The sequence below is a fragment of the Lagopus muta genome, chromosome 7 (genome assembly GCF_023343835.1).
Source record: "Lagopus muta isolate bLagMut1 chromosome 7, bLagMut1 primary, whole genome shotgun sequence".
Taxonomy (NCBI): domain Eukaryota; kingdom Metazoa; phylum Chordata; class Aves; order Galliformes; family Phasianidae; genus Lagopus; species Lagopus muta.
Window position 1 is genome coordinate 4,339,574 of NC_064439.1, and position 27,330 is coordinate 4,366,903.

The 27,330-nt window shown below is 44.9% G+C and overlaps 1 protein-coding gene and 1 long non-coding RNA gene across 3 annotated transcripts in view; both read left to right on the plus strand.

The window, feature by feature from the left end:
* CRHR2 (corticotropin releasing hormone receptor 2) overlaps nucleotides 1-27,330 on the plus strand; it is a 129,897-nt gene that overhangs the window by 33,135 nt on the left and 69,432 nt on the right. The window contains exons 1-2 of one of the 2 annotated variants that reach the window (XM_048951718.1): nucleotides 3,968-4,424; nucleotides 4,558-4,677. In XM_048951718.1, the coding sequence (XP_048807675.1) occupies nucleotides 4,310-4,424; nucleotides 4,558-4,677 (235 nt within the window). In that variant the 5' untranslated portion in view covers nucleotides 3,968-4,309. Of the gene's footprint in view, nucleotides 1-3,967; nucleotides 4,425-4,557; nucleotides 4,678-27,330 lie in introns of those variants that run through there. The other variant, XM_048951717.1, reaches the window with a different exon arrangement.
* On the plus strand, nucleotides 9,174-26,945 carry LOC125696268 (uncharacterized). The gene is made up of 3 exons (XR_007378256.1): nucleotides 9,174-9,226; nucleotides 10,444-10,609; nucleotides 25,714-26,945. It is a non-coding gene; the product is annotated as an uncharacterized LOC125696268 (long non-coding RNA).

Sequence of the window (27,330 nt, forward strand, 5' to 3'; positions counted from 1 at the left end):
GTTGAGGAACTTTATGGTCCAGAAGCCCCTCTGATAAATCAGTAGCTTCCTTAAAGTGTGTGATCTTGTATTCCTTGCCCAACTGAGTAGTCCCACTAATTTTAGGATTGCATGCTGAAATGTCATCGCTTAATAAGGATTCTTGGGCTATTTTTCAAACAGAAAAGGAAGAGGTGAGCAGACACTTCTTGTGCCATTTGAAACCCTTCTGCCTTATATTAAAAAAAGCATAGAGGTAGGCAAATGCAAAGGTAGGCACTAAACTCCCAATTACAACAGCCGAGTGGTGAGGAATTAGTTGATGATCCTGCATTTCTGCCATCAGCTGTAGTTCTGCCTCTCAGTTGGCCTCTCAGGATTTAAATAGTTCAGTTCCCCAAATAAGAAATGTATTTCATCCTCCTTCTTCTCTTTCATCTTTCTCTCTGCCTGCTGTTTTTCCATCAAAACCACGGTAGGGAAACCTTTGAGATTCGCCTGAGCCTTATCACTGAGAATGTGATAACCATCATAAAGTGTTCATGGCTTTTCATGTGCAGGTCTATTGAACTAGGTCAGGGAAAGCAGTGGCGTAACGAGGTGCCTCGATGGGCAAAGTGAATTTCTTGTGCCAGTTATTGTGCTGCACAGTGGAAGAGGCTGTTGCACAGGAAAGCTTTCATAGATGGGAAGGAGCTCATAGCATCAGTGGGGAGGGAGGTGGGTGATACAGCAGCCGTGCAACCCTACTGCATGTGGGTTGGCTGGGGAGTGAGAAACTGAAGTATGTGAAGTAGTGCAAGAGCTGGCATACAAAGACTTCTGTAGCCAGGCAGTGTAGGTCTCACTCTTAAGCAGAGCTGATTCCTTTTCCAGAAGTGCTGTCGGTCACTTTCCAGTCTCCACTGGAACAGGTTGCCCAAGGAGGCTGTGGATGCCCCATCCCTGCAGGCATTCAAGGCCAGGCTGGATGTGATTCTGGGCAGCCTGGTCTGCTGGTTGGTGACCTGCACACAGCAGGGGGTTGGAACTGGATGAGCATTGTGGTCCTTTTCAACCCAGGCCATTCTATGATTCTATGATTCTATGATTTGACCAGATCCAGCCAGAGGGAAACTGTGGCTCAGTACTTAATTGTACATGAGGAGAGTTTTCAAAAGGAGCTGTTCATGAAGAGCCCAAGGTAGAAATGCAGAGAGATCATTCAACGAAGGGGCTAATTTGCAGACCAAGAAACAAGAAGCTATTTTCCCCACCCAGATTTACTCCAAGACATTTTTTTTCATTACATCCGGCTTTATTTTTGAGGGCTTTTGTTGTTGTTCAGTATATGTAATACAGTAGCATTACCTGATGTACTGCTTCTGATTTTCTACAAGTAGCTGGATTGAGAAGATGGAAGGGAGAATCATTTTGGATCAATTCTCTAGCTCTTCTGACTTAAATGAAGAAACCATTTTCTTCACTGTGGAAAATATATTTAGTTTAATTCAGTGCTTTTTTGTAGGGGTGTTAAGTGCCATAAAGAATGGTTTTGAAATTAAAGGCAGCTCAGCCTTTGTAATATTGGAACCACTTGAAGAATCTTCACGTATTTTTGCTGGAAAATACAGGGCGATATTCAGAAAAGTGAAGGGTTTACCAAATGTATAAGTAGCTCAGCTTTTGAAACTGTCATTCTTTTGGTAATTCAGAAAATGATTAATTCCTCCAAAAGCTCATCAAGCTCTGCTGCCCCAATCCTTCAGCCAAGATGTTGCTGCCGGTGCAGAAGGTGCTGTGCAAGCAGTGGGAAAGCATGCGGTGCAGGCAGCAGGTGAGGGATGGAGGCTGTTGCCCAGGCTCTGTGACTCTGCCCTGCACAGAAGCAACAGGAAAAGGTCTTTGAGGGACAGATCCCTGTGAGTTGCTCGGAGGTTTGGAGCACCTCTCACTCCAGAGTTCCCAAAATAGAGTTTTCTCCACAAGCCCTGCTCTGAGACAACCAGTATGTTTGTGGTGGTGTGTGAATGATGCTGAATACATTTTCTCTCCTGCTTTTTGGGCCTAGTGATGCGCGGGATGAGGAGGTCTGGAAGTGCTGATGAAGGTGAATGTGTCAAAAAGCAGATTTCTCAGAAAGGACTGCAGTTTTAGGAACATTCCTTTGGGAAGGAGATTGTAGCTCTGGACAGAGCTTCGTTCATTTGTTTCAGAGCATCGTGCTGCATGGGTAGTTGGGGCAGTTGTTGGTTTTGCATATTTAAAGCAAAAAATACTCATTCCAAAACTCTCTCCCTCTCTTGCATTGCCATCCATGAAAATGATCAAAAATCTCCAGTTTCCCAGATGGCAGGATCGTTTTCTGGCTAGTTCTCTCATCAGTGCATGTTGGCAATTTATTTGTCTTTCTAGCCCAAGTGTACTTTTTTCCTTTCTTTGGATAACATTCCTCTTTCTGTCCTTGAAGAGTGAGGAATGAAGCCTTTCAGTCTTAAGGATGATCACCAGGAAGATCCAGGCCATTGCAGAGTGGGAGATGGATGTTACCAGAAATTCTGTACCATTGCTTAGAAATCAGTTTAAGCACCATGTCTGCTCTAAAGCTGTGAATGCAGACTGTAAACAAACAGAAGTCCATTGCTGGATCCCTTTTTTCTGTCAAAATTTCTTTGTTGTCCTCATCTTCAGTTTCTGCATTAATTTCTGCTACTATGGCATGCACTTATTTTGCTTTTCCCCATTAAGAGCCAGATTTCTATTTGCTTCCTAAGGTTCTTCTGAGTCCATGGTGCCAGATGATCCTCCTCAGCAAATCCATGGGTTTTTTTTCTTAAAGGCTTCCTCATATCCTAGTATCAGAAGCCAAAAAAGCCTGGCTAGGTCAAAGCCACTCCCTACCATGTCCCAGGCTGCCCGGTTCCCACTGAGCTCTCATTTCTCCAAAAGGTCCAGCTTTCTGACCATCTCCAGCCAAACCTCTGAGCTTACCCTCACCTCTCCCTTCCCCAGATCTCTCCACAATGCCTTCAGGTTCTCAAGCCCTTGGCACCCCTCCCTCCCTGCACCGTGGTTTCCTTGCCCATATCTCTTCCCCCTGCTTCTGGCTCAGTCTGAGCACTCACCCTTTCCAAACTGCTTGCTCTCTTCCAGCCACTGGAAACCAGTGTTCTTTCTTCACTTCTTTGTCCCCTTAATCAGAGAAACAGAATCACAGAATCATTAAGGCTGGAGAAGACCTCTCATCTCCATGTCCAACCCCAGCCCATCCCACCATGCCCCAAACACATCCCTCAGTGCCACATCTCCATGGCTTTGCAACACCTCCAGGAATGGTGACTCCACCACCTCCCTGGGCAGCCTGTGCCACTGCAGCACCACTCTTTCTGAGAAGAAGCATTTCCTAATATCCAACCTGATCTTCTCCTTATGCAGCTTAAGGCCATCAACTCTCATCCTATTGCTGTTACCTGGGAGCAGAGCAACAGCCACAGCCTCCTTTCAGGAGTTGTAGGGAGTGATGAGGTCTCCCCTGAAGCCCCCTCCTGACCACCCTGAACAACCCCAGCTCCCTCAGGTCCACTAAAAGTCCATTCCTCATACTGTGCCCCACTCACAGTGCCCTGCCCCAGCCCACTGTCCCCCCAGTCCACCTGCCCTGCTTTTCCCTCACTGAGATCTCTGTTTTAATACTCCAGGCCCCTTTGTTCTGATTCCCCCTTCCACCAAAGCACCCCATTTTATTATTTCAGCCTCTTTCTCCGGGCATACCCAGCACCCCATCTGCTGGGCCGGGTCCCTTTTTTCCACTCCTTATCCAAGCATCTCTGCTCATCCTCAGCTCCGCACACCGCACCGAAAGGCAGCAGTCGCCTTGGCTTTCCCAATTAAAAAAAAAAAAAAAGAAAATAAATGCGGTTTTATTGCTTGTGATGGCTTTTCCTTTTCCCCCTGGCTCCGATTCGCAGAAGCGTCCATCTCTGATGCTCCCAATAACCACCGGTGTGCGAGGGGTGGGACGGAGCGGAGCGTTACCGCAGCCCGGCGATGCGAGGCGGCACCGGGGAGCTGCGAGAGCAGGGAACCAGGCTGGGAGACGCAAACCCCTCACTCCGCGCTCAGCGTCATCCCATTGGTTCCTGAGCTGCTGGTTTAAAGCCGAGAAAAGCTCGGAGCACTGAGCCTCGCAGGCAGACGGAGAGTCTCAGCCAAGTTGCCAGCACGCTGCAAGGGATCGCTGGGTGTCCGCAGCTTGGCGTGTCCGAAAAGGCAAAAAGGAGAGGGAACAACAAAAAAAGCAGAATAAGGGGGAAAGGAGGCTGACCCAGCCCTACAGCCCCACGGGGGAATAATGGACGTGACCATCTCTCAGTTCATCTTAGAAGAATTTGATGTCAACTGCAGCCTCCTGGATCTACAAGAGACTGTTTTAGAGAGTTTCTCTATCTCTTTCCTGGGCTTTCATGGTAGGAAACATTACCTAGCGCAGGGCTCCGAAAAGCTCGACGATTGGGTTTGCTTTGTGATGCAGTGTGTTGCTTTTGTGTGCTTTCTCAGCTGCTCCTTTCTCCCTTTCTGTCTCTTTTTCTCACTCTGAAGGTCTGTACTGTAATGCCACCACGGATCAGATCGGGACCTGCTGGCCCAGAGCCTCGGCGGGGAAACTGGTGGAGAGACCCTGCCCGGAGTTCTTCAATGGGATCAAATACAACACCACAAGTAAGTGCAAACTCCTTTCCTTCTCTGGCACATCTGATGTTGAGAAATCACCTGGGGACATCCAAATTATTTCTCCCATGAAAAAAAAAAAAAAAAAGAAAAAGAAATGCGTGTTTCCCTGGGAATTAACATTTCCTCCACATTCCAGCCTGTATGCTCAAAATTCCTGCCTGGAATGATGCAGATTTCTCAGAAGTTCTGACTTTTGGATGCTGATTCTTTTTTGGTTAATCGTGTTTGGGCAGACTGGGTAAAAATGCCCCCATCAATTCAAGGAGGATGTATTGTGCTGGCTGTCAGTGTGTTTATATGCAGATATGTATGGCTATATGCCTGTAGTAATGTTGCAGTGCTTCAGCCGTTTAGGTTACTAAAGATCCTCTGGCTTGCAAGGTGTTAAGTCCAAACAACTGCATTTTGAAAGGGCTTCCCCTTGGAGAGACTGTTTCTGTGAATGGGGACAAACAGGGCTGGAAGGTCTGTCTGATGAGCAGAAGGCTCTGGGATCTGTTCAGTAACTTCACGTCCTCTTTTAAGTCTGGGGTGGCTGCATCAGTGCTGCAAGAGAAAGGGGAGAGGGTGCTACAAGGCAGATGAAAGTCAGAGCAGGGGAATACGGGGGCTCCTTATAATCTCTTGGAACTGATGCTTCAGTCTTAGGGGTAAACAGTCGCGATGACTCACTGAGAATGCATTATTCAGGCTGTCGGACCCAGGCACTCATTTCCTTTCCCTTATCTGTCAATATTGTTTGGACCTTTCATTAAGAGGTTTTCATGCATTACTTCCAAATACGTCTCTCCTACTTGTTTCTCACTTCATTTTCCAGCTACTCCGGGCGCCTTTAGCTGGGAGCATTTCATTCTGTGTTCCACTCCTAACTGTTGTTCAGGTGTTAATCTGATGTTCAGGCAGTGTTGCTTTCATGGCGCTAGCAATGACCCTCTCATCTCACACCTTATTTTTTAACTTGTTGAAAGTGACTTTCCTGTTTCCCCAGGTCAGACAACTAAACAAAAGTTCTGTGCATGTGCTGTGCAAAAGAAAGCATCTTTCCAGATGTGTTCTTAGGGATCCATCATTATTGCCTTTAAGCAAAGTAAGAGAGTTACGGCTGCGGGATCGTCCCATGTTCTGGTTCTCTGACCTGTGTGCTTTGCAGTAAGATAGATGGGAAGGGGCTGGGTTATGCTGTCTGTGATTATAGTAAATATGGCAAACATTTCCAGTCTCGGTTGAGACAAAAAAAACCCCATTCTGAGAATTAAGGGCAGATTGAACAAGAGCGAGCATATCAGAATGTGCCCTGAAAGAGCAAGCAGAGCAAAGGTGCTCGGAAGAAGTAGGAGTATTTTTTTTCTGTTTCCATTTCTTTGGCAGAGGATGTCAGTATTTCCACTGGATTATTTTTGTTCCTCCAAAAAGAAAGAATAAAGGGGAAAAAAAAAAAACCAAAAAACCCTGCTGATTTCTTATTTATGTCATAAATACACTGGAGAGAATTTAAATGTTTTTCCTGTGCGTGGATTAAAAAAATCTTAAATACCCCAGTGTATTTTGATGAACTGTGTTAATGCCTACAGTAGTTCATCGCCATGCTGATGTAAGGTTCTTCTCTGGTCTCTCCATTGATGGCTAATTCTCATCTTACAGTGGCATACATCTCCTCAAATACATTCTTAAAGCAGTGGCATGTTAATTTAAATTGCAGAAATACTGATGAGGTTGGTTTTTTTGTGTGGTTGGTTGTTTTGGGTGTTTCTTCTTTTGAATGGCAGTAATAATTTCTTTGTCACAGCCTGGGAAAACGGACATTTTTCTCTTTCAGTATAAAATGTGAGTATTTGTGATAAGAAAATGCATGTCTGCAGGTTGGGCTCACAGTGCGTGCTGTGCTGGTGCCCAGGTGCAGCAGTGTGTAGAGCTTGGAACAGAGAACTAAGCTACACTCTAGCTTGCAAGGATCTTATACTCCTCCATTTGGGCAGCTCTTCCAAGTTGTGTCACAGAAGAGGAGCAGAAGGGCTATCCTGAGGTCTGAGTCAATTTGTACAGTCAGCAGCTCGCTGGGAACAGTCCTTGGTGGTTACAGCTTGGAAAAGCAGTGGGGCAGCAAGCTCAGATTGAACAGAGAGGTACGACTTCTTTTGTGGTTTGAAAGAATAGACTGTTAGTACATGGAGAATATGCCTATAATTTGGGGAGGCCAAGTGTTTGAGAAACATTTAGATGTTGTACTGGGAGACATGGTTTAGTGGGAAATATTGGTGATAGGTGGGTGGTTGGACTGGATGGTCCTGGAGGTCTTTGCTAACCTTAATGGTTCTATGATTCTATGATCTGATTCTTTTTACTTGCATGGTTTCACCATATTAGTGGGATGGCTAGCTGTCCATTTGTAGAAGGACTCAGTGTCCTCAAAGCCTGAACTATGTGTGCTGGTAAGAAAATAAACACAGAGAACTGATTAAAACAAAACCGGGACATGAAGCTTGCAGATTTCAGAGGTGAATAACCCAGCTGCAAAGTCAAGACTTGGTCAGGGGATGGCTTGGAGTGGCGTGAGATTTCTGCCTTGGACAAGGAATGTAGTTTGTCCCATTCTGTTTTGCATTTCGGTGAGGCAGAGGGAGATTTGGTTGTGTGTAACATTGTACCGAGTTGGTTCTGAGAGACAATTCAGGCAAGTATAGAAAAACCACCGTGGATTGCCTTTCCTCTTCTAAGGGCTTATCCAGATCTGGTTTGTGATTCAGCTATTTGTTGCACTGTCGTGAATCCTGTATTTGAAAGCTGTTGCCTTTGAGGAGCTGTAGCATAGTGTTAGTTGTGTTTTACCTGGCTGTTAGTTTATTTTTCAATCTAACGCATATAAAACTTCTGGATCCGTTGCGGTGATTTCTTTTTAAGAAATTAAGACCTCAGAGATTCAAACTTTGAACCCGTTTTCTGTAAGCAGCACATCAGCTTGAGGACACAGACCCATAGAATTCCTCTTTATAAAAGATCTTGCATTCCAGACACCAGAAAAGCCAGACTTGTAAGTGCCCAAACTGTATGGAGAACATACAGCAGGCTCAGTCATGCTCAATGCTCTGCTCCGTGGCAAACCAGCCTCCCTGAGTCCTGGAACTCACAGTTCCATTTCTCTGCCTTACTGTAGTTTTTGTATTGTAGTTTTGTATACATGTAGTGCATGGAATTCAAGGCGGAACCACACATCAGCTCATGGAAGGCTTTGGATGGACCTCTTGGTATCCATCTTGTCAGCTGTTACGTTTTGACCATCACGCTAACTCAGCAACCAGATGCGTGTGGAATGCTCCAACACCCTGCAGTGTACCAGCACAAAAAATACCACGTGAGAAATAGCGCATTAAAGATATATATAATCCTGTTTGCCTTACTTTTCATCAAATATTTCCATTCTAACTGCAAAAAATTCCCGCGGCGATGTACTGGTGTGCCTGTGTTTCTATGCGTCCCCTGGGAACTGCTGAGTGACTCAGATAAGTTTCAGCTGGATTCATAAAACACAGTCTGTCAGTCTGGGAGTATTTCTCATCTCTGACACTTTGTTACTTTTTGGGCTTTTTGGTTTTTTTCCCTTCTTAATTTGAGAAACACAGTCATGCTGACAAATTAACGTCTGGTTTCTCCGTAGTGCGATGGGTGAGCATAGGCAGAAAGTTGTCTGGCCAACCATCTGAAAATGATGCTATCCATTTAGAGCTTTGCTTTTTGGCAGCGAAGCTTTTGTGTTAAACCTAGAGGGAAAAAGTAGAAAACAAGGGGGAAATGTTGGTGCCGTGTGTGGCTGTGCACTTGTCTCTGTTCAGGATCTATATTTAGCTAAAGATGACAGTATCATTGCTGCCCTCTAGATGTGTTTATGCTTTGACAGCGTGAAGCTCTTATTCCTCTTTTAGAAAACAGAATAATTCACTTATTAGGGTATCCTCAAGCTTGATTAATTCAGTAGATGGGCATAACAAGGCTTTTTTCACAGCTCACAGAAGAGGTGGTTGTAAGTATTTGGAGCGTGTCACAGGCTAAAGTATGTCTACTTCAGCTCTTTCCTATCACTGCAAATTGCCTTTTGTAATGGGAAATTCCAGTGTCCATCACACAGCAAGAGATGGCTCTGGTAGCCATGGATGGCTGGTTGGAGTTTGGCTAAAGCAGCCAGTGCAGTGGAAAGGGCTTTGTGGTGAGACAGATCCCCAGGCTAGCATGGCAGATGGTGGTGGCAAGCCAGAAGTGGAAGTATTGCAAGCCTCTTGTCTGTAGATTAAGGAGAGCTGTGGAAATGCTAAGTCACAGCTTGAAACAGTGATTTGAGCACCTGGTGGGTAGGCAGGGCCAGCCCAGGGGAGCTCAGGTGCATGCAATGCATCTGAGTGACCAGCAAGTGTGGACTCTGGCTTCACCCCTTCCCAGGCCTCATTTAAGGGCTGGCAGTGGAGGTGTGGGTGTTGTGCTGGGTGTCTGTTGAGCTGAAATGAACCCCACGTGGGAACTGGCCTTAGGAGGTCATGCTACTTTTGTGGTGAGTGGGATAAAAGGTCTCTGCAGCTCTCTCTGTGAAGCCCATCTCTCTCTCTCTCAGTATGCGAAAGCTCTTTGAGACAGGCACTTCAGATGAATGTTTTGGGTATTGCAGAAAGCATGCTTATTTTCTCTAGGCACTCTGCTGCTGGAAATAGGCATGTAAGCACCTAATGGAGCTCTGGTCCCTCACTGTCTGTTACAGGGGTGTGCTCACCACCTTTTCCTTGTTGGCCCTGTAACTGGATGCACTGTTGAGAAGCATTTGGAGGGCTGATAACTTAGCAACTGGGCTGCTGTTTGTGTGTCCAGACATGGGAGGGGTTGAGCTACTGGCATGGGTGTCACAGCTATATCTGTTGGCATGAATTGCTTCACACTGAAAGAAAAAATCCCACAGCTCTTTGTTGCCTCATCGCTTATAATCTTTTGTGTGATGAGGGAAGGGTGAAGAAGTGAATTAATAGCTCTCTTTCTTTTCCATGCTCCTCTTCTAAAAGGGGTTCGAGGGATTATTTTTAAAGGAGCAGAAGAGCTAATTTTCAGAGGTTAAACAGTCATTGTTTTGACAAGATCTAACCTGTGCTGCTTTTCTTTCTGATTAATTATTGTTCAACGTTAAAATCGGAGCACTGGTTTTAACCTACGTATAAAACAGGAGCCTTGCTTGGAAATCATCAGTCTTAGAGTCTTGTTCAAATTGTGTGGATAAGATCCACCCTGGTAATTACAGAAACATGCATTTCTATAAGTTGGCTGGCCTAGAGGCTCAATTAACACTTTCACATTGTGTTCTACCTTGTGTATTTTACCAGCCTGAGCAGCTCTGTTGATCACATACACGCGGCTTACCTTCTCCTGAGTGATTATTAGGGTTTGATTTCTGAAGGCTACGTCCTTGCAAGCCAAGTCCCTTTGTGACAGATGGAGACCATTTATGCTATGGTGGCTTTTCGTCTTCAGGGAGAGAAGGAAATTAAAGGTCCATTAAGAGTGCCTTGTCAGCATGAGTGGCAGTTCCTAGAGGCACAGCTGGATGCAGTGAAGGTGTGGGCTGGGGAGAAGGATGAGGCAAGAGGAAGTGTCCAAGTGGCAGCCAGCAGATGCTGAGCAGTGCTGGTGTGCTGCCATTTGGACCAAAGGGCTCTTTGCATATTTAAAACACATTGCTGAGATGAGGTTTCGAAAGTCACATACAAAGCTTTCTCCTTTTGCTAGGCAATGCATGTGTGTTTTCAGACTTCCAGAAGTCTTACTGAGCCCTGTCACCTTCTTAGATGCCTGGAAGGCTTTTACCCCACTGGACTCCTTAGCGACTGGAGGAGATTTGGGTCAAGAAAAGATGTTTTGTAGCCAGTTTTAATTATGGACTCACCACAGAAAGGTAATAAAAGGAAGTCTTCAGTCATGCCGGGGTGACCAAGACAGTATTTGCCAGTTAGGGAGTCAAGAGAACATGAAAGTTAAAGGAAGGAGATGGATGAGAAATGGGGAAAAAAACACAGCAGAGGGAAAATAAAGCTGGAATTGGAATTCTGGAGGAGGGAATAAAACATATTTTTAAGCTCATAAAACTCTCTCTGAGGAGCCTGAGTCTGCGGCTGATGAGGTCAGCTTGACTCCAGTAGAGTTGTATCCAGATGAAAATTTCAACCATCTTCGTTCATTTTCTCTTGTTACTTTAGGTTGGGTTCTTCCACAAATAAAGCAGTGGGAAGCTCTTGATTTCAGTGCACACACAATGGGGAAGGCTTTACATTTTTTCCTCAACTTTTTTTTTTTTTCTCCTTTCCATTGTGAGGCATAATTTGCAGTAAAAGATCTCTCTGCTTTTGCAGTTGGAAATAGAGCGTTGGAAACAAAAGGAGAAATGAAAATAACTCATCTTTCTTGCTACTATCATCCTGTGAAGTGCGTGATATTTATTGAGCGTAGAACAGAAGTTAATTGCATGTAGTAAAATAAGAAAATTACTAATGCTGCTTCAGTCATTTGAGGGACCTTTCCTGCAGCTAATTTAACAATGATTAGTATTTTTGTTCTTCACCAGCGAGCTATGAGCTGGCTTTGCTATAATCCTCTTTTGCCTACGTGGGATGCTCGATCTTTGGGGCAGATTTGACACATTTCCCAGAGCTTACTGCTGCAGTTCCAAACCTATGCCAAGGGCCAAACCTATGCCATGCACAGTAGTTGGTGTCTTTCCTTTGCCCTGACCCTTGCTGTGCCCTGACCTTGAGCTTGGGGCAGAGCACTCATCTCCTGGGGTTGGTTGGAGAAGTGGCTTGTTGCAGTGGGATGAGAGAGCCTGAGCCCCATGGCAAAGACTGGGTTTTTGGATGTTTCTTCTCTAAGATGCCTACTGCACCTCTCTGTTGCTTGCCTGAGCAAGCTGTTGCCTAAACAGCTACTTCCAGCTGGCAAACAGATGATTCCCACTCATTGGGAATCAGATAACGCTTGCACAATCGTGCCCTTCTGGGTAAGGGGGAGGAATGGAGGAGACAACAGCTCATGAGAATGTTGGAAAGGGGAAGAACCAAATGCATTACAGTGGGATACAAAGCTCATCTGAGAGGGGGAAAAAATCCCACCCAGTTAGATCAGTTTGGGGACCCTCACATGGATGTGGGATTTCTTTGGTTATTCTCCATCTTCCACCTAGCTGTGCTGTTTGAGGGTGAGGTCTGAGAGCTTGCTGGGAAGAGTGTAGCCAGGATGTGACTCTGGCTTCCAGGGAGTGTCATTGGAATGGCACTGAAGGAATGGTCACCCGTAATTCTTCCTCTCAGCCACAGGGTGTCACTTAAAGTGCAGGTAAAGTGACCACAAGCATCTGCACTGAGACACTTAAGGGTGAAATGATGGATGGTGTAATGAGAACTGGTGTGACCAGTGGTCCTGGACGTTGTCCTGCTGTAATCACTGGCAGTGATGCTTTAGCAGCTGCCACATCCTGCTGGGTGGTAAAGAGGGCTCTCTGAAGGGAAGCAGTGACCAGAAAACAGAGGAGGAGGAGGAGGTGGTGGAGGATGCTTAGAAGGAGCCTGGCTGTCCTTGGCCTGGGGGAGCGCTTGCTGGGCAGCAGGCTGCAGGATGGAGGGAATGGCTGGTGCTGGTTTCACCAGGGCTGCTAAAGTAAGGGAAGTGCTAAGCTCTGTTCCCAGGGAGGTGTTCTGTCAGAAGAGCTGTGTAAAGCATAGCGCAGCCGTTTGAGGTGGAGAACCTCCATGAAAGAAGCTTAAGCAGGCAACTTGCATTTGGCTGACAGAGGAATTCTTCCTTGTTGCACATCCTGTGCTCATTACCACGCTGCTACCTGTTGCATCCCTTTGTCTCTCCTATCTGCAAGAAACTGCTGGATTCCCCCCTGAGAACCCTCAGGTGCTTGGCAGATGCTGTAGGTTCTCCCTCTTAACAAGAATAACAAACAGATATAGGAAATGTGGTTGCTATTTGTGGCTGCTGAAGTTGCCTGTTGCCAATGGGAAGGCTGTTCTGCAGCTCAGGAAGTCCAAACCCACCAACTAGATTTAGATGCTTATTTCCATTTCCTTCTTTGTTCCTCAGTGGCATGGAAGTATCTTTGCTCTTCATGTAGTGGTGATTGTTTGCAATTTCTGTGGCTTGGAAGAGCAGTGTTTTAAGCTGTGTCTGGGTCCCAGCGAAGTTCTAACTGCCAATGTCATGCAAGACTTTGCTTGTGGTCTGCTGTCCTGTGGAAAGGAAGCTCTTACTCAGTTTTGGACCACAACACTGCTTATTACTTGGTGTCAGCTTATAGTAGCCATTCTAAGTAGCTTGGGAAGACGATGAGAAATATGGTATCCCATGGAAATCTGAGGGAGATGGATTTTTAGTAGATATTTTCCTTTTCAGCGCTGTTTAATTCTGATCAGATGTTACTTGTGGAATTAGTAACCAGTAATCTCTTGGGACAAATTCCTAAAATCAATAAAACTCAGACTGCATTATGCTGACAAAGTTCTGCAGTGCTTGGAAACAAACTGGAGGGCCAGATGCTGTTCCAAAAGAGACCTGTAAAATAAGAAGCAATCTATTGAAGCAATTAATAAGAACAAAAACTGTCTCAGTATTTTAAAAATAAAAATCTTTCCCTGGGAAAATTACAGAATGATAGAATTGTTTTGATGGGAAGAGACTTTTAGAGGCCATCTGGTCCAACCTCCCTGCAGTGCACAGGGACGCCCACAGCTCCATCAGGTGCTCAGAGCCCATCCAGCCTGACTTCAAGTGCCTACATTATGGAGCATCCACCACCTCTCTGGGCAACCTGTGCCAGTGCCTCACTGCCCTTATTGTATAAACTTTCTTCCTTACATCCAGCTGTAATCCACCTGGCAGGGGGTGAAGCACCACGCAGTCGTTTGCTCCCTCCTTCCCTTCCCAGTGGGAAAGAGGAGAGAGTCAAAGAAAGAACACAAGGTAGAACTCATGGGTTGAGATAAAATTATTTACTAAGATAGAGGAAAAGAATCTATAATAACTATGGCAAATATACCTACATAGATGTATGTAACCAGTGATGCTCAGCTAGCCCCCAAGCAGTGGAAGAGACACAGAGATGTACTTCCACCACCTTCAAAACTGCTTCTGCATGATGTCATTTGCTATGGAATACCTCTCTGGCCAGCTTAAGTCAGATGTCTTAATTCTTTTCCCTTCCATCTCCCTGGGCCCTTTGCTGAGAATGACCTTGGCTCTGTACAGCACTGCTTAGCAGCAGCTATAAACATTGGTGTGTTACCAGTATTGTTTTACTCCTAGAATAAAAAGCATAGCATCATAACAAACACCCTGAAGAAAACAACTCTATCACAGGGGAAACTAAGACATCCAGCCAGGTGACATCAGTGGCTCTTCCCCTGTCCGTCGATGCAGTTACACCAGCATAGAAGACCATTAGATTCCTCAGGCAGGATTTGCCCTTGGTGAAGCCATGCTGGTTATCCCCTATCACCTCCCTCTCTTCCCTGTGCCTTAGCACAGCTTCCAGGAGGATCTGCTCCATGATCTTTCCTGGCACAGAGGTGAGGCTGGCAGGTTGGTAGTTCCCTGGGTCATCCTTTCTACCCTTCTTAAAAATGAATGTAATGTTGCTTTCTTTTTTTTTTTTTTTTTTTTTTTTTTTTTTCAGTTAACTTTTTTTTTTTCCAACTCTTTGAAAGGATAGATAATATCAGGACAAGGGGAGACTGTTTTAAGTTGAAGGAGGGAAGATATAGGTTGGATATCAGGGGAAAGCTCTTTACTATGAGAGTGTGTGGTGCCCAGAGAGGCTGTGGATGCCCCGTCCATCCCTGGAGGTGTTCAAGGCCAGATTGGATGGGACCCTGGGCAGCCTGGTCTGGTATTAAATGGGGAGGTTGGTGGTCCTGCCTGTGGCAGAGAAGTTGGAGCTTGATGATCCTTGAGGTCCCTTCCAACCCTGGCCATTTTGTGATTGTACGATTCAGTCACCAGGATCATCACCTGACCACCATGACTTTTCAGACATCATTGAAAGCAGCTTGATGACTACATCCCTCAGGACTCTGGGATGAATCTCATCAACACCCATAGACTTACGGGTGTTTGGGTTGCTCAGAGCTGATTTTTGCTTATAGTGGGAAGGGCATTGCTCCTCCAGTCCTCACCTTATCACCCTTCTGCTCAAGGGCTGTGTGAAGAGCAGTTGCCAGTGAAGACTGAGACAAAGAAGTTGTTGAGTACACAACCTACTGACTCCTTGTCAATTATCACCAGCCTGCCTGTATTGCTCACTGAGGGGGGTATGCCTGCTTGGTCTTTCCTTTTGGGTTGATGTACCTGTAAAAGCCAATGGAAAATGGAAGAAAGAAGAATCTTTCCCAATGTGCATGCACTGTCCAAAACCCTGTATAGCTGAAAAGTGCTGACCATAGAGTGACCCATAAATTAATGCAGTTCCTTATCTTCCTGAGTCAGCCAGGGAGCAGAGATTGGGATGGAAAACAGAAAACGTGCTGTGGAAATGAAAAAGACAGAACAGGAAATTACTTTTTTAGTGCACTGTTACCATCTCAACTAAGCTCGGATGTGAACTGCTACTTACTCTTTTTCTCAGTGCTGAGGGTGTTAATTATTGGCAAGTTATGCCACTAACACCTGAAACGTCAGCATCTATGTATGGTGATACACCTGGACAACTGTGAGCTCATGCACTTGTTCTCTGAGTGACGTGGGGCTGCAGGGAGCCAGATGACTGCTGCCAGCTCACAGGTCCTCTGCAGAGTCACAACCTTTCATAGTTCCTTACCAAAGCTTTGCACAAAGAAAAGCCAGGATCCCATAGATCCATATTTGGTTCATTTCAACCATCCAGGGTGGTCTTTTACATTTCCCACTTCAAATAAGCTTCGTGTGTAAATAATTCATAGTTAGCACATCTGCTTCATGTTGGGCCTCCCTGAAAATGAACATTTCCACCTGTCGGCTCACAGCACCGCATCAGAGTTGGTTGTGACTAAGGAAACCTTTTTTGCAGCACTAAAATAAGAAGGGTTGTGTTTTATTGGGTTTATTTTGGTTTGGGAAGGGAAAAGAGAGAAGAAAGGTCTTTTTGGATCTGCACTCTGCTTCAGAGCCCCCTCAAAAAGGACAGGGTTGGACCCAAATGCATCTAGGATGGTGCTCTGCATTTCCAGCAGAGGATGTAGCATTCTGAATACAGGTAAGTGCTGCAGGTTCCTCTTTTGTCCTTGTAGAGGTCTAGAAGACCATCATAAAGATTTTTCTCTTATAGTTAGGTCACCTCTATCCCATTCTCAGCCTGCATTTGCTTTTTTTTTATCCTGATGTTTCTGTAACGCCTTCATCTCTCCTTTCTCCTACAAAATGAATTCTGCAGCAATAATCGCAGTTTTATTCCCTCCCAAGAACCATTTAAAGCTTTCTTTTATCCACTCCGTGAATGCTGACGGAATAGATGGATGTGTGAACTGCACTGGAGAGGCAGGTCTGGCAGACGAGGGCAGGCGTCACAGCAGCGTGCTTCAGTTTACATTGTCATGAGCGAATGTAAAATGTTCTCGTGTCACTGGAAATGTGATAAAGAGCAGTTTGATTTTTCGGCAGGTGTGTGTAAGGTACTGGAGATCCTTGTTTTGCTGATTCCCTGCTAGTTTTCAGCTGCAGACCCGTGACTGGGTTGCTGCAATTGCATCAGCACTCTGTGGATGAGCAGAAGTAGAGCAACTGATTGCAAATACGGGTCCTCAAGAGATTTTTTTTTTATTGCTATCTTTCATCACTTTTTCAGCTGGTTAGGTAAGCTGCATGCTTCCTGCTTACCTCACCTTGATGTGCTTCCAAAACCCTGTTCCTGATTCCCCACTCCTGCAGCACCTTGACTAGGCACTGAATGTATCCTTAGTGGGGCAGACATACGAGTAAGTCACTGATGCTCTGCAGAACGTATGGAAATCAGCCATGAGTTGATCAACAAATTGATGAGTTCCACTTAGCTTCTGGTAAACCCGAGCTAAAACTCCTTTTCTTAAAACTCAGGAGACTAAATTCATTTGGTAAGTTGGTTGTCCACCCAACTCTTTGCGTTCAGGAGTAACTTTGAAAACTTTGCACTGATTTAACCAACTTCTTCTGGAAATGAAGTGTTTCTAGTAATTTCGAGTGCTCGGTTTCCTGTTGGGATTCCATAGTTTCTACCTTTTGATCTGTGTAATTGCTCTACACCATCTTGTTTGCTTTAGTTCACACTTTGCATGATTTGTGGGGAATCAAGTGAGGCTCACGGGGCGCTGACCTTTGTCTTGTTGACGTGTTGCCTTAATGAAAATCAACTGGAAAAGGCAGGGCTAATTGCTTTCATTTGATCCTGTACTGCTGATGACTCATTGATGGCTCTTTCTGGAAAGCAGATACTCAAGGTAGAAGGACTGGATAAAAATAGCTTTCTTGAGGTGAAGTTGAATAGTTTAAGTGCTGGAAGTTTCAAGTGCCTGGGTTCTGAGTGTTGTGTAATGCTTGCTGAAAATCTTGAACTCTGAATTTTGTATCCACATCTGCTTCCATCTTGGGGTAAGAAGAATAAAGCTGCTTTCCAGCTTTCAGCAGAAAGCACCAGTGACTTGGGTCCAGAGGTCCCTGGGATGAGCCTGGAGCTTGCATTTAAGCAGTGAGGTAAATTTTTGATGCAGAATTCCCTTTCACACCTGGATGGCTCTCTGAAGTCATCTAGAAACACACACAATGGCTATCAGAATTTAAAGCTCTCTCGTCTTATTGAGACTGACTTGTTTACACTGCTGATTTCTTTCCCTTACTCTAAGGGGAAGGAATTGCAGAAGGGTACAGGAAAAGTGAAAGTATTAATTAAAAAGGATAGCAGAGAAAAGATTGGGCAGCGGAAGAGCAGGGAATCATCCTGGCAGGCTGGGAATGAAAAGGGAGGCAATCAGTTGAGATGAAAGCGAGTGGAGATGGAAAGCTCATGCATGAGTTGAGAGCCACGGTGGGAATGGGTGAGGGGACAGTTTCTGCAATAAACCTGAGAAGGGTTTGAACCCTTTAGAACCCTTTGGAAGGGTTAAGTTTATATTCAGAAATGACTTTACACCGGGGTTGGCAGCACTGCATGGCAGGTAGTGAAGAGGAGAGCAGCTGCAAGCAGCTCCTCGGTGGGTATTGAGGGGTTGGATGGAAATATGGCCTCAGCTGCAGGCTAGGAAGGGCTCGGACTCAGTGCTGCCTAAAAATGTATTGTGTGAACCTTGATGGAGGGATGGGGCAAGTGTTAGAAGACACACAGAAGGCATTTGTAGAGAACAGCTTCAGTGCCATGCATGCCAACTGTGAGACAGCAATGAAAATGTGAGCAGTCATCCCAAGGAGCAGAGAGTGAGGGAGGGGAACTGTTGGTTAAATATCAGATACATAGACTGTGTGATATATGCTGCATGACAACAAGGATGAAATAATGGTCACAGTAGCCAACAGCAGTGTCTGCTGGAGCCTCTGAGCAAGCAAAACTCAAGGAAAAGTGGAAAAAAAATAGATGAGCCAGTGTATCTGTCTTGCAAATGAAATGCTGTCTGGTTTGTTATTTAGTGTGTTTAGCTTAAATGCTTGCTCAGTTTCCATGCTCCTATGGAAACAGCTGTCCATAGATTGTTTCTCTTAATGATCTGTTGCTGCCTCTCCTTTGGCTTTATGGACTTTTGAGTTGTTGGGCAGGCAGGCAGCAGGAGCACAGCCCTGTGTTAGAACTGATGGGGACTAATTGCCTCAAAAGAGCAGTTTTCATTGGGAATACAAAGACCTGGCCATGGCTTGCCTTGTGTGCCCAGGACACCACTAACATGTGGGGTTGTTGTGGTGCACAGCTGCGGTCAATAGAGAGCATTTGTGGTTGTGCCAGTTTGAAAGGGGTGGCAGTAGGCAGGTTTCACCTCTGACTGTCAAAACAGACAGAAAATGAGACCCATTCCATACCCTCAAGCATGAGGCCTTGCTTTCCTGCCCTTTGGTCTTACCCTTTGTAAAGAGCCTCCAATAAATCAAGATGTCTGTAACCTTACAGCTCTTGGAAAGACCTCTGTTGTGAGTTTTTGGTTTAGAGTGCAAGAAGTTGTCTGATAAAATGTCACCTTTATTCCTCAGTGCCATTAATTTCTCTGTTCAAGAAGGACAGTTTTGAGGACAGAACCGGTGTTTCGCAGTCCTTTGTAAGAGTTTTAATACCACGGCTTTCAGATGTGCAGGGTGCTAAGTAGGCTGTCAGAATCCAATATTGTAATATTATTCTCTCCAGGGCTCTTTTTCGGTAATAGAATCTTCTATTTTCAACAAGAAAACGTGAAGTGAATGGGAAGCACCCTTCTGCGTGGCTATCTGGGGAAACTGAACATTTGTGATCAACATGCTCACAGTATCTGTGAGCTTAATATTTTAATCTGTGCCAGTGATCCTTGCAGTTGCCGATATGTTTCTGTATTTGACCATCTACTTTTGGAGTTCATCTATCGCCCTTTATCTTGTTTTGGTGCAGATCTCCTTGTCTCCAGCACCTGCAGTTTTTCTGCGTGCCAAAGGGAATGCTTAGCTATCAAAATCATAATTCTTCTGCTACTTGGTGCTCTTCTCTGCAATGCAGAGTTGTTTGTTTCCTAGGCTACATTTGCTATTGTAATACATATTCTGTTGTCAAATAAACTATCCAGTGGGTTTTGTCCTCATTCCTCGATCCACTGAAGATAAATTACTGAACTGTCTTGCTTTATCAGAGGAGATTGTCTTCAATTTCTGTATACTGAGCTCAGTTCTGCAAAGAACTTTTTTTTCTGAAAATGCATTTCAGATACATCATTCAGCACCAAATGAAGAGGAATTCAAGCTATCAGGCAATGGTGGAGACATTGTAGAATCAAGACAAAGACAATATGCTAAAAGAAAGCAAACTTTGATGAGGCTATGCATTGCCTTTTCATGGTAAAACCAAAGCAGAGGGTATGTTGACTTTCTGGAAGCTTATTGCCTGTTAGATGTGGGAGACCCACAAATGCAGTTGAGTTTTCCAGCAGAGGAGGATCGTAAAGAGAATAGGGAAAGGGAGGGTTGTCCTTGGGGCTTTGCTCTGTCACTGGGATTACACCAGTAATACCATTTGGCATTATACCAATGGTCTCTGTCCATCCCAAAGCCCAGCTCGTGGACATTAATCAGTTCACAAGTCATCTTCTGGTTTGCTGCACTGTGTGTTTGCTGCACAGCAGGTGTTGGCTTTAAACTGGTATCCTTTGGGTGCTCTCATTCAGTGGTCATCTCAGCAACACGTGCTCTGGGATGAAACACAAGCAGAGCTGCTCAGTTTTACTCCACAGTCCTTATTTATGAACGAATGTCATTAACTTCCCCAACTGTTCAACCTTCACAGCTATTTCCATCAGCAGCAATGACTGGGATGAGCTAATTACATAGATTATGCAATTTGGTTGTGTATCATACACATAATTTTGTAATGAAGGAGGAGTGCTGTGTAGAAACCATTTGCATCAGCCTGCTTTTGACTACGAGGGAGAAACTTGCATAAAGTGGCCAAATAAGAGTCAGATCATTGATAACAACAAACAGCTTGAAACAATTCTCTGTCCATTTGGAAGCAATGCTAATGCATTAAAAAGCTTATTTGTGGGTAAGTAGCTTTCAGCTGCAGTACCAGCAATATTCTGGCTGCTTAAACAGATCTTATGAATGAATGTATGAAAATGTAACTGACCCTCTGCAGTTTTTGAACAGCTGATTTCATTTTTTGCAAGGCTAGGCAAGCAAATTGCTGTGCTGTGTGCTTTGTTGTCATGGTGTTGTTTGCAGTAATTTTTGTCTTCCTTCCTGTATGGATAAGGTTGTTGATGATTACCTTCATTCTTCTCGTGCTTCTGTAGTGCCTTGGGATTGGGTCTTTGGTTGGCTCCAGACACATAATGGAAAATGGCAACTATTAGGAGGCTCTAGAAGGGCTTTAGCCGACCAGAAGATATGGTATAAACACAGAAAAAACTCATTCTGACAGTTTTTCAAAATCATAGAATCATAGAATCTTAGAATGGCCAGGGTTGGAAGGGACCTCAAGGATCATGAAGCTCCAACCCCCTGCCACATGCAGGGCCACCAACCTCCCCATTTAATACCAGACCAGGCTGCCCAGGGCCCCATCCAACCTGACCTTGAACACCTCCAGGGATGGACGGGGCATCCACAACCTCTCTGGGCAGCTGTTCCAGCACCTCACCACTCTCTCTGTAAAGAATTTCTCCCGACATGCATCCTAAATCTTCCCTCCCTCAACTTAAAACCATTTCCCCTTGTCCTGCAGTTGTCAACCCTTTCAAAGAGTTGATTCCCCTCCTGTTTGTAGGCTCCCTTTAGATACCAAAAGGCTGCAGTGAGGTCACCCTGCAGCCTTCTCACCTCCCTCAGCCTGTCTTTGTAGGGGAGGTGCTCCAACCCTCTGATCATCTTTGTGGCCCTTGTCTGGACCCTCTCCAACAGTTCCCTGTTGTATTGTATTGTTGTCTTGTATTGGGAGCCCCAGACTTGGACACAGTACTGCAGATGGGGCCTCAGGAAGGCAGAGCAGGGAGGGACAATCACCTCCCTGTCCTCAGTAGTAGTTGTAGGTCAGAATCTCCATGCACTTCACCCAAGCTAGCTCGTTTCTTAGTGGTATATCCTGCCGTGAACATGGAAGGAGATTGTTTTATTCTCCCAAGAACCACAGTCTGCTTTGCAGTCCAGAGGTGTGATTTCAGCTGTTGGCTGTTGCACCCGTAGCCTCAGTGCCAACAGCATCAAATGTGTAACAGCTCCATCTCCAATTTCTGGTGCTCAAACCCAGCAGGGACAAAAAGACACATGTCAACACCTGGATCTGTGCTCTCACTGCCCAGTTCAGTTGTTTGCATTCCCATTGCTTTGTGGTAGCATTCATAATTGTCATGGAGCTGTTTTGGTCAGCACTGGAGATCTGTGCCTGAATTTTAAGTGAGTTGTAAGTGCTTTAAATTCAACACCTGGCCTGTTGCTAAATGTGCTGTTTTTCAGTCTCAAAAAACCATCAGAATTCATTCAGTGTGCTGCCTGAAAACCATTTTTGTCTCTTAGCAGCTTAGTGAAGTCCTATGGAGAAACTCTCTTTGCCTGAGGCACAAATCCTTTCCTAAAATAGACACCAGGCTGCACTGCCTTGTTATTTTTACTTTAAGTTCTAGGGTGGTTGTCTTAGTTCAAAGGATATCAAAATGGGTCTTTGTTTTCATTGAAATAAACTCACTGATCCGAAGCAATTATCTTCATTCACTGCATGTACTTTTATATATATATATAGGTATATATAGATGCTTTCCTGGAGTTTCTGAAATCATGTCCTATTTAATGTGGGCCTGAAAGCTGCACACAAAAGCTGAATGTGTGTTTCTGCCTTCTCTGACTTTGCTCCAAAGCTGAACCTCCCTCACTTTTCCCCACCTGCTGCTATCAGCTCGTAGCTCCAGGCTTTCCTTGGCCAGCTTCTCTCCACTCAACTCACCTTTAACAACTTCAGTTTCCATTGAAGCAGCATTTGCCAATCTGCTTCCCTCACAGTTACTGCAAGGCCATCAACCCCAAATGCTCTGGGATTCTGTGATCTCAGTGTTTTAATTCCGAGGTCAGTGACTGTGGCTCATCCATGGGAAAAATGTTTCCATTAGTAAATAGAAAGAGGATGGACGGATTGAAAGGAGGATGTGTGAACTGGCTGCTGTCACATGTAATCACACAGTATTCTCTGCAACTGGAAGCATGTTGTGAATGGCTTTTGTAAATGATTTCCAATGCTACAGTAACAGAGGCACTTGAGGTAATTGGTGTATGCACTCTGCATTGTAGATCTGTTTAAACAGAGATAATGACCTCTGCTTTTCTGGTAGACAGAACTAATTCCTGAGTAATTCTCTGAAGCTGAATGCTTCTTCCTGTCGTATTCTGGATGTACAATCATGTAACAGCTAATTAGGGCGATAAGCTGAATTTCACATATGATGGCCAAAAGAAACTGTTACATGATGTATCTTATTGTACACAATATATTGTTGTACACAATAGATGCCCCATCCCTGCAGGCATTCAAGGCCAGGCTGGATGTGGCTCTGGGCAGCCTGGTCTGCTGGTTGGTGACCCCACACACAGCAGGGGTTGGAACTGGATGAGCATTGTGGTCCTTTTCAACCCAGGCCATTCTATGATGAGTTTATGATTTAATTAAGATCAGACACTGAGAAGAACCAGGATTCTTGGTGATAAATTCTTACAAAAAACCTTAATTGGGAACTATCCCAGGATACTGTAATTGTGTAACTGACAGCAGGGTTGTCTTTTATTCACTGAAGTTTCATTTGGGAAATGCTATGCAGCAAAGCTCTCCTTGCACATTACAGCAGGTGAAGGGGTTCAGCTGTGAGATTTTCTTTGAGTGCAGGAGCTGTAAGAGCAGTTTCTCCTTGGTGTGCTCTCTGAGGTCATCATTGGGAATGCAGGTGGGCTCCATTGGGTGGATGCGATGGAAGCCTGTCTTAGAACAGCTTTTTTTCAACACCCAATCAGAACTTATTGCTATGGATCTTTATACAGCATTCTGTTACTTAAAAAACCAAAACTCAGCATGTGCTTTCATGTCTTTATTCCTTCTGTCTTGTCTAGAGGCAAGGTCTGACCCGCATACAGAGCGATATGCCTTCAGGGGAGGAGAGTGCACCACTCAGTGCCTTCCAGGAGGTGTGTAGAAGGGAAAGGGCAGAGCAGTTGCAGGCAAGACTGGGTCACCCCACTGCAATTTGTGAAAAGAAAAGTCTTGGAGTAAAAACGAAAACAAATAATGTTAAGCTTTAATAGAACAGCACTTCCTTGGGCTCCTGAGGCGCCGGGCCAAAATGAGCATTTCCAGAGGAAACTGTGAAAGTGAATGCTTATTTTTCTGACAGAGGAGGCTTCAGGATTTGGGTGCTCATTTCAGTGCTTTTATATTGTACTGCAGATTTTTGTCCTGTTGACATTTAATTGGAAGTAGGTTTAAACTGTCACAACTAGCCTGCTTTTTTCAACCAAACATTGCGTTTTGTACCCTGGTTGTAATGTGAACATGAAGGCTGTGCAGCCTTAAAACATAATTCAATGCTCTTTAAACATAAACTAAGCAAGAATGGCTTGGGTTGGAAGGGACTTGAAGGATCATGAATCTCCAAGCCTCCTGATGCAGGCAGGGTCACCAACCTCCATATCCAATACCAGATCAGGCTGCCCAGAGCCCCATCCAACTTGGCCTTGGACACCTCCAGTGACAGAGCATCCACAACCTCTCTGGGTGGCCTATCAAAGAAAAAGAACTCTGACATCACCTTTCCCACATTAAATATATAAGGCAGTATTAGCTCAGTGTTATTTGGGAAGTGAAATCCAAGTTGTGTTGATCAGAAAAGCATTAAAAAAAACATTGAAGACACCTCTTCATGCTCTTTGCATCCTTTGAAATGTGATGCAGTTTGTCCATTCCTGCATTTTGTCTTTTCTCCAGTGCAGTTGTTTTGGCAAGCTTGGGTGTTGAGATTTTGTGGTTCAGGACCAGAATATGAATTAAACAGTCCTCATTTGAATACCCGGTGTTTAAATAGTGCACACTCCATTTGCTCTCTGGGAGCAATTCCACAGTTGAAGTGGAAAGGGCACTGGGAATAAATCTATCTCAATGAAGGAAATTTAATTTGTGTGCACTCAATGATGATGTACTTTTCAGAAGAGAAAAATCTTTTACCAAGGAAAGCAGTAAGTGTAGAAATGGGAGAATGTGGAGTAAATGGAAGCACATGGTGAGCACTAAACGTTTCTCCTAGATGGGCTAGCGCTTTCTGACATATATAGATCATCTTGTTCTCTTTGCAAGGAAATCATAAATCTTTTTAAAGTCACTTTTTTGTTATTTTTGTTTTGCTTTGCATGTTCTAAAAATCCTCTTCTTGCATTCTCACTGTAAGCAAGCAGTCTTCGTGTCTCTCTCCCATGTCAACATGACAGGAAATCTGCAGTTGATTAAAGAGCAATCAAATCAGCTGCTGAATGATAGGAGCTTTCCATGACTTCCTGCCTTATGGTCCCTTTGTGCAGTTATATGTATTACACTTGAAATATGATCATGCATCCTCAAAACTTTCTTTCTACTCTGAACACGTAGAGCATTTTCTCCCACCCTACGTTCTCGGCTGATGTCCTTGCTGGATTTGTCATTTGCATATGGGTAGTGCTGTGCTGAGATGCCTGCCTTGCTTTCTCACCTCCTCCTTTCCTTTCCCAGTGCTTCCTTGGTGCTTAAGCTGTCCTTTGGGAAGGCGGTGCATAAACCTGTGGCTGGTGAGACAAATCTGTGTTTTGAAAGCCTCAGTTCTAGAGCTAAAGAGAAGGCTTTATACAGTCAGCCTGGGGGGAAGGAAGGCATGGGTGTGATAGGAGGAAGTTTTTCACTCAGAAGGTTGTGATGCACTGGCACAGGTTGCCCAAGGAGGTTGTGGATCCCTGCAGGCATTTGAGGCCAGGCTGGATGTGGCTCTGGGCAGCCTGGTCCACTGGTTGGTGACCTGCACACAGCAGAGGGTTGGAACTGGATGAGCATCGTGGTCCTTTGCAACCCAAGCCATTCTATGATAGAACTCTATGATATGCAGAGGCAAGTTTTCCTTAACATAGTCACCTTTCCCTCTTGGAAAGAGGAACAAGATCCTGAGCAATCCCAGAAATGGATGAGAAGCTTTAGTGTTCTGGGACATGGGTGTGATGGCTTAGAAACCAGCACAGACAGGCTTAGGATGTTGAACACGCTTATAGTATCCACCCTCCTGTTTGCACAGTTTGCAGTGTTTTGTGTCTGTAAGAAATGATTTGGAATTTCCATCCATTTCCTTGTAGGTCTGGATCTACAGGGGGTCAAAAGGCAGAACAGACCCCATGACAATTGAAATTTTTGGATCAAACTGCTGCCCAGATGATTTTGTATTACCTTGACCCTTGTGAATCATAAATTGGCTTAAGTTACAAGGGACCTCAAAGATCATCCAGCTCCGATACAATGACTTCTCCATAGAAAGGACAGACCTTCGTGGGGCTGGCTGCCAACAGGAGGCACTTCTCGGGGCTGAGCATCACTATAAGGATGTCTCGCAGCCTGCTTTGAAACCCTGACCCTTCTCACAGCAGGGTTTTATGGAATTGTGTTACAGACAGCCATAAAATCACATATATGTGGGTCTGGTGTGGCAACATGGAAACCTGCCACGCCACGATTATCAATCTGTGGTGAAGCTCCAGCCAACTAAAGTGAGATGTGTCGGAGATTGCCTACCAATCACTCCTAGTCAAAATGAGCTCAGGCTTTTAAGACCCATCAGAAAGCACAGCCAAGAAACGAAGCTGCTGAAATGCTTTTCTTAGGCTGTCACAGCATGTGCTGACAGAACCCACTGTACACTACAAAATTAGAAGAGATTTTTAAATCTCCCCTCTCCCTCCCATGCCATTTCAAACCCCCAAAGAGATAATAATTATCAGCTGATAGGAAAGCACCTTCCCACATAACAGCAGGTTTTCTTGGTGACGGATGCATTGTGTTAATAAGGTTATGTCAGGGGAAACAGCCTCTTTTCCCACCTGCTTGAGCTTGTTACAGATTAATCATGGCCTTCCTGGCCCACATGTGGTCGCTCAGCAAATTGTGCATGTGGGCATTTCATGTAAGCACGACGTTTGTTAGGGTGGGAGCAAGGAGATGCCTTGGGGAGCTGCACCAGCAGAGGAAGAGAGCACTGCAGACAGCCCCATCTTGCACTCAGAATGCCAAACACTCATCTTGGATCCCCCTTTTCTGAGTCAGAAGGGGTTGCATCCATGAAAACATCCCCCACAGAACAATGTGGTCTTTTGCAGTCCCCTCTTAGAACAGATCTCATGCTTTATCACTGCGTTTGTGCTATCACTTGCAAATTGAGTAATTCTGTGATACCTCTCCAGTACTGGTGTATGTTAGATGAATCAGGAACCTTACAGAAATTACATTTCCACTTAAAGTTTTTATACATGCTGTCCTAGAGGATGCGATAGGAACGTGATTCATGTTTCGTGCTACACTGTGGGGAAAGCATGCAAATGTGTCAGTGTTTACAGCTATGGAAGCAATGATCCAAGGCTTAGGAAGGGGAGCCCTGGGTAGTTTAGAAGTCGGGCATTCAAATGCAGGATCTAACAATTAGGTGTGTTAGCAACATAGCACATAGTACATTTTTAAAGTCAGCTGGTGCCTGCCTCTCCTCTTACCAGGTAGAACATCTCTGGTGCAGCGTTCCCTGTAGCAGTGCTGTGCTTGGTTTGTTATTCAATGAACCTTTTGGAACTAGATTCAGGGGTGATCAGGGAGAAGCTGGTAGACAGAGAGGCAAAACTGGAGCTTGAGCTCTTTAACACAATTTCTTTAACAAATGTTTCTCCGTTCCTCTTTGAAAAGAAAGAAGAAAGATCTGAGGTGGGTGTTGC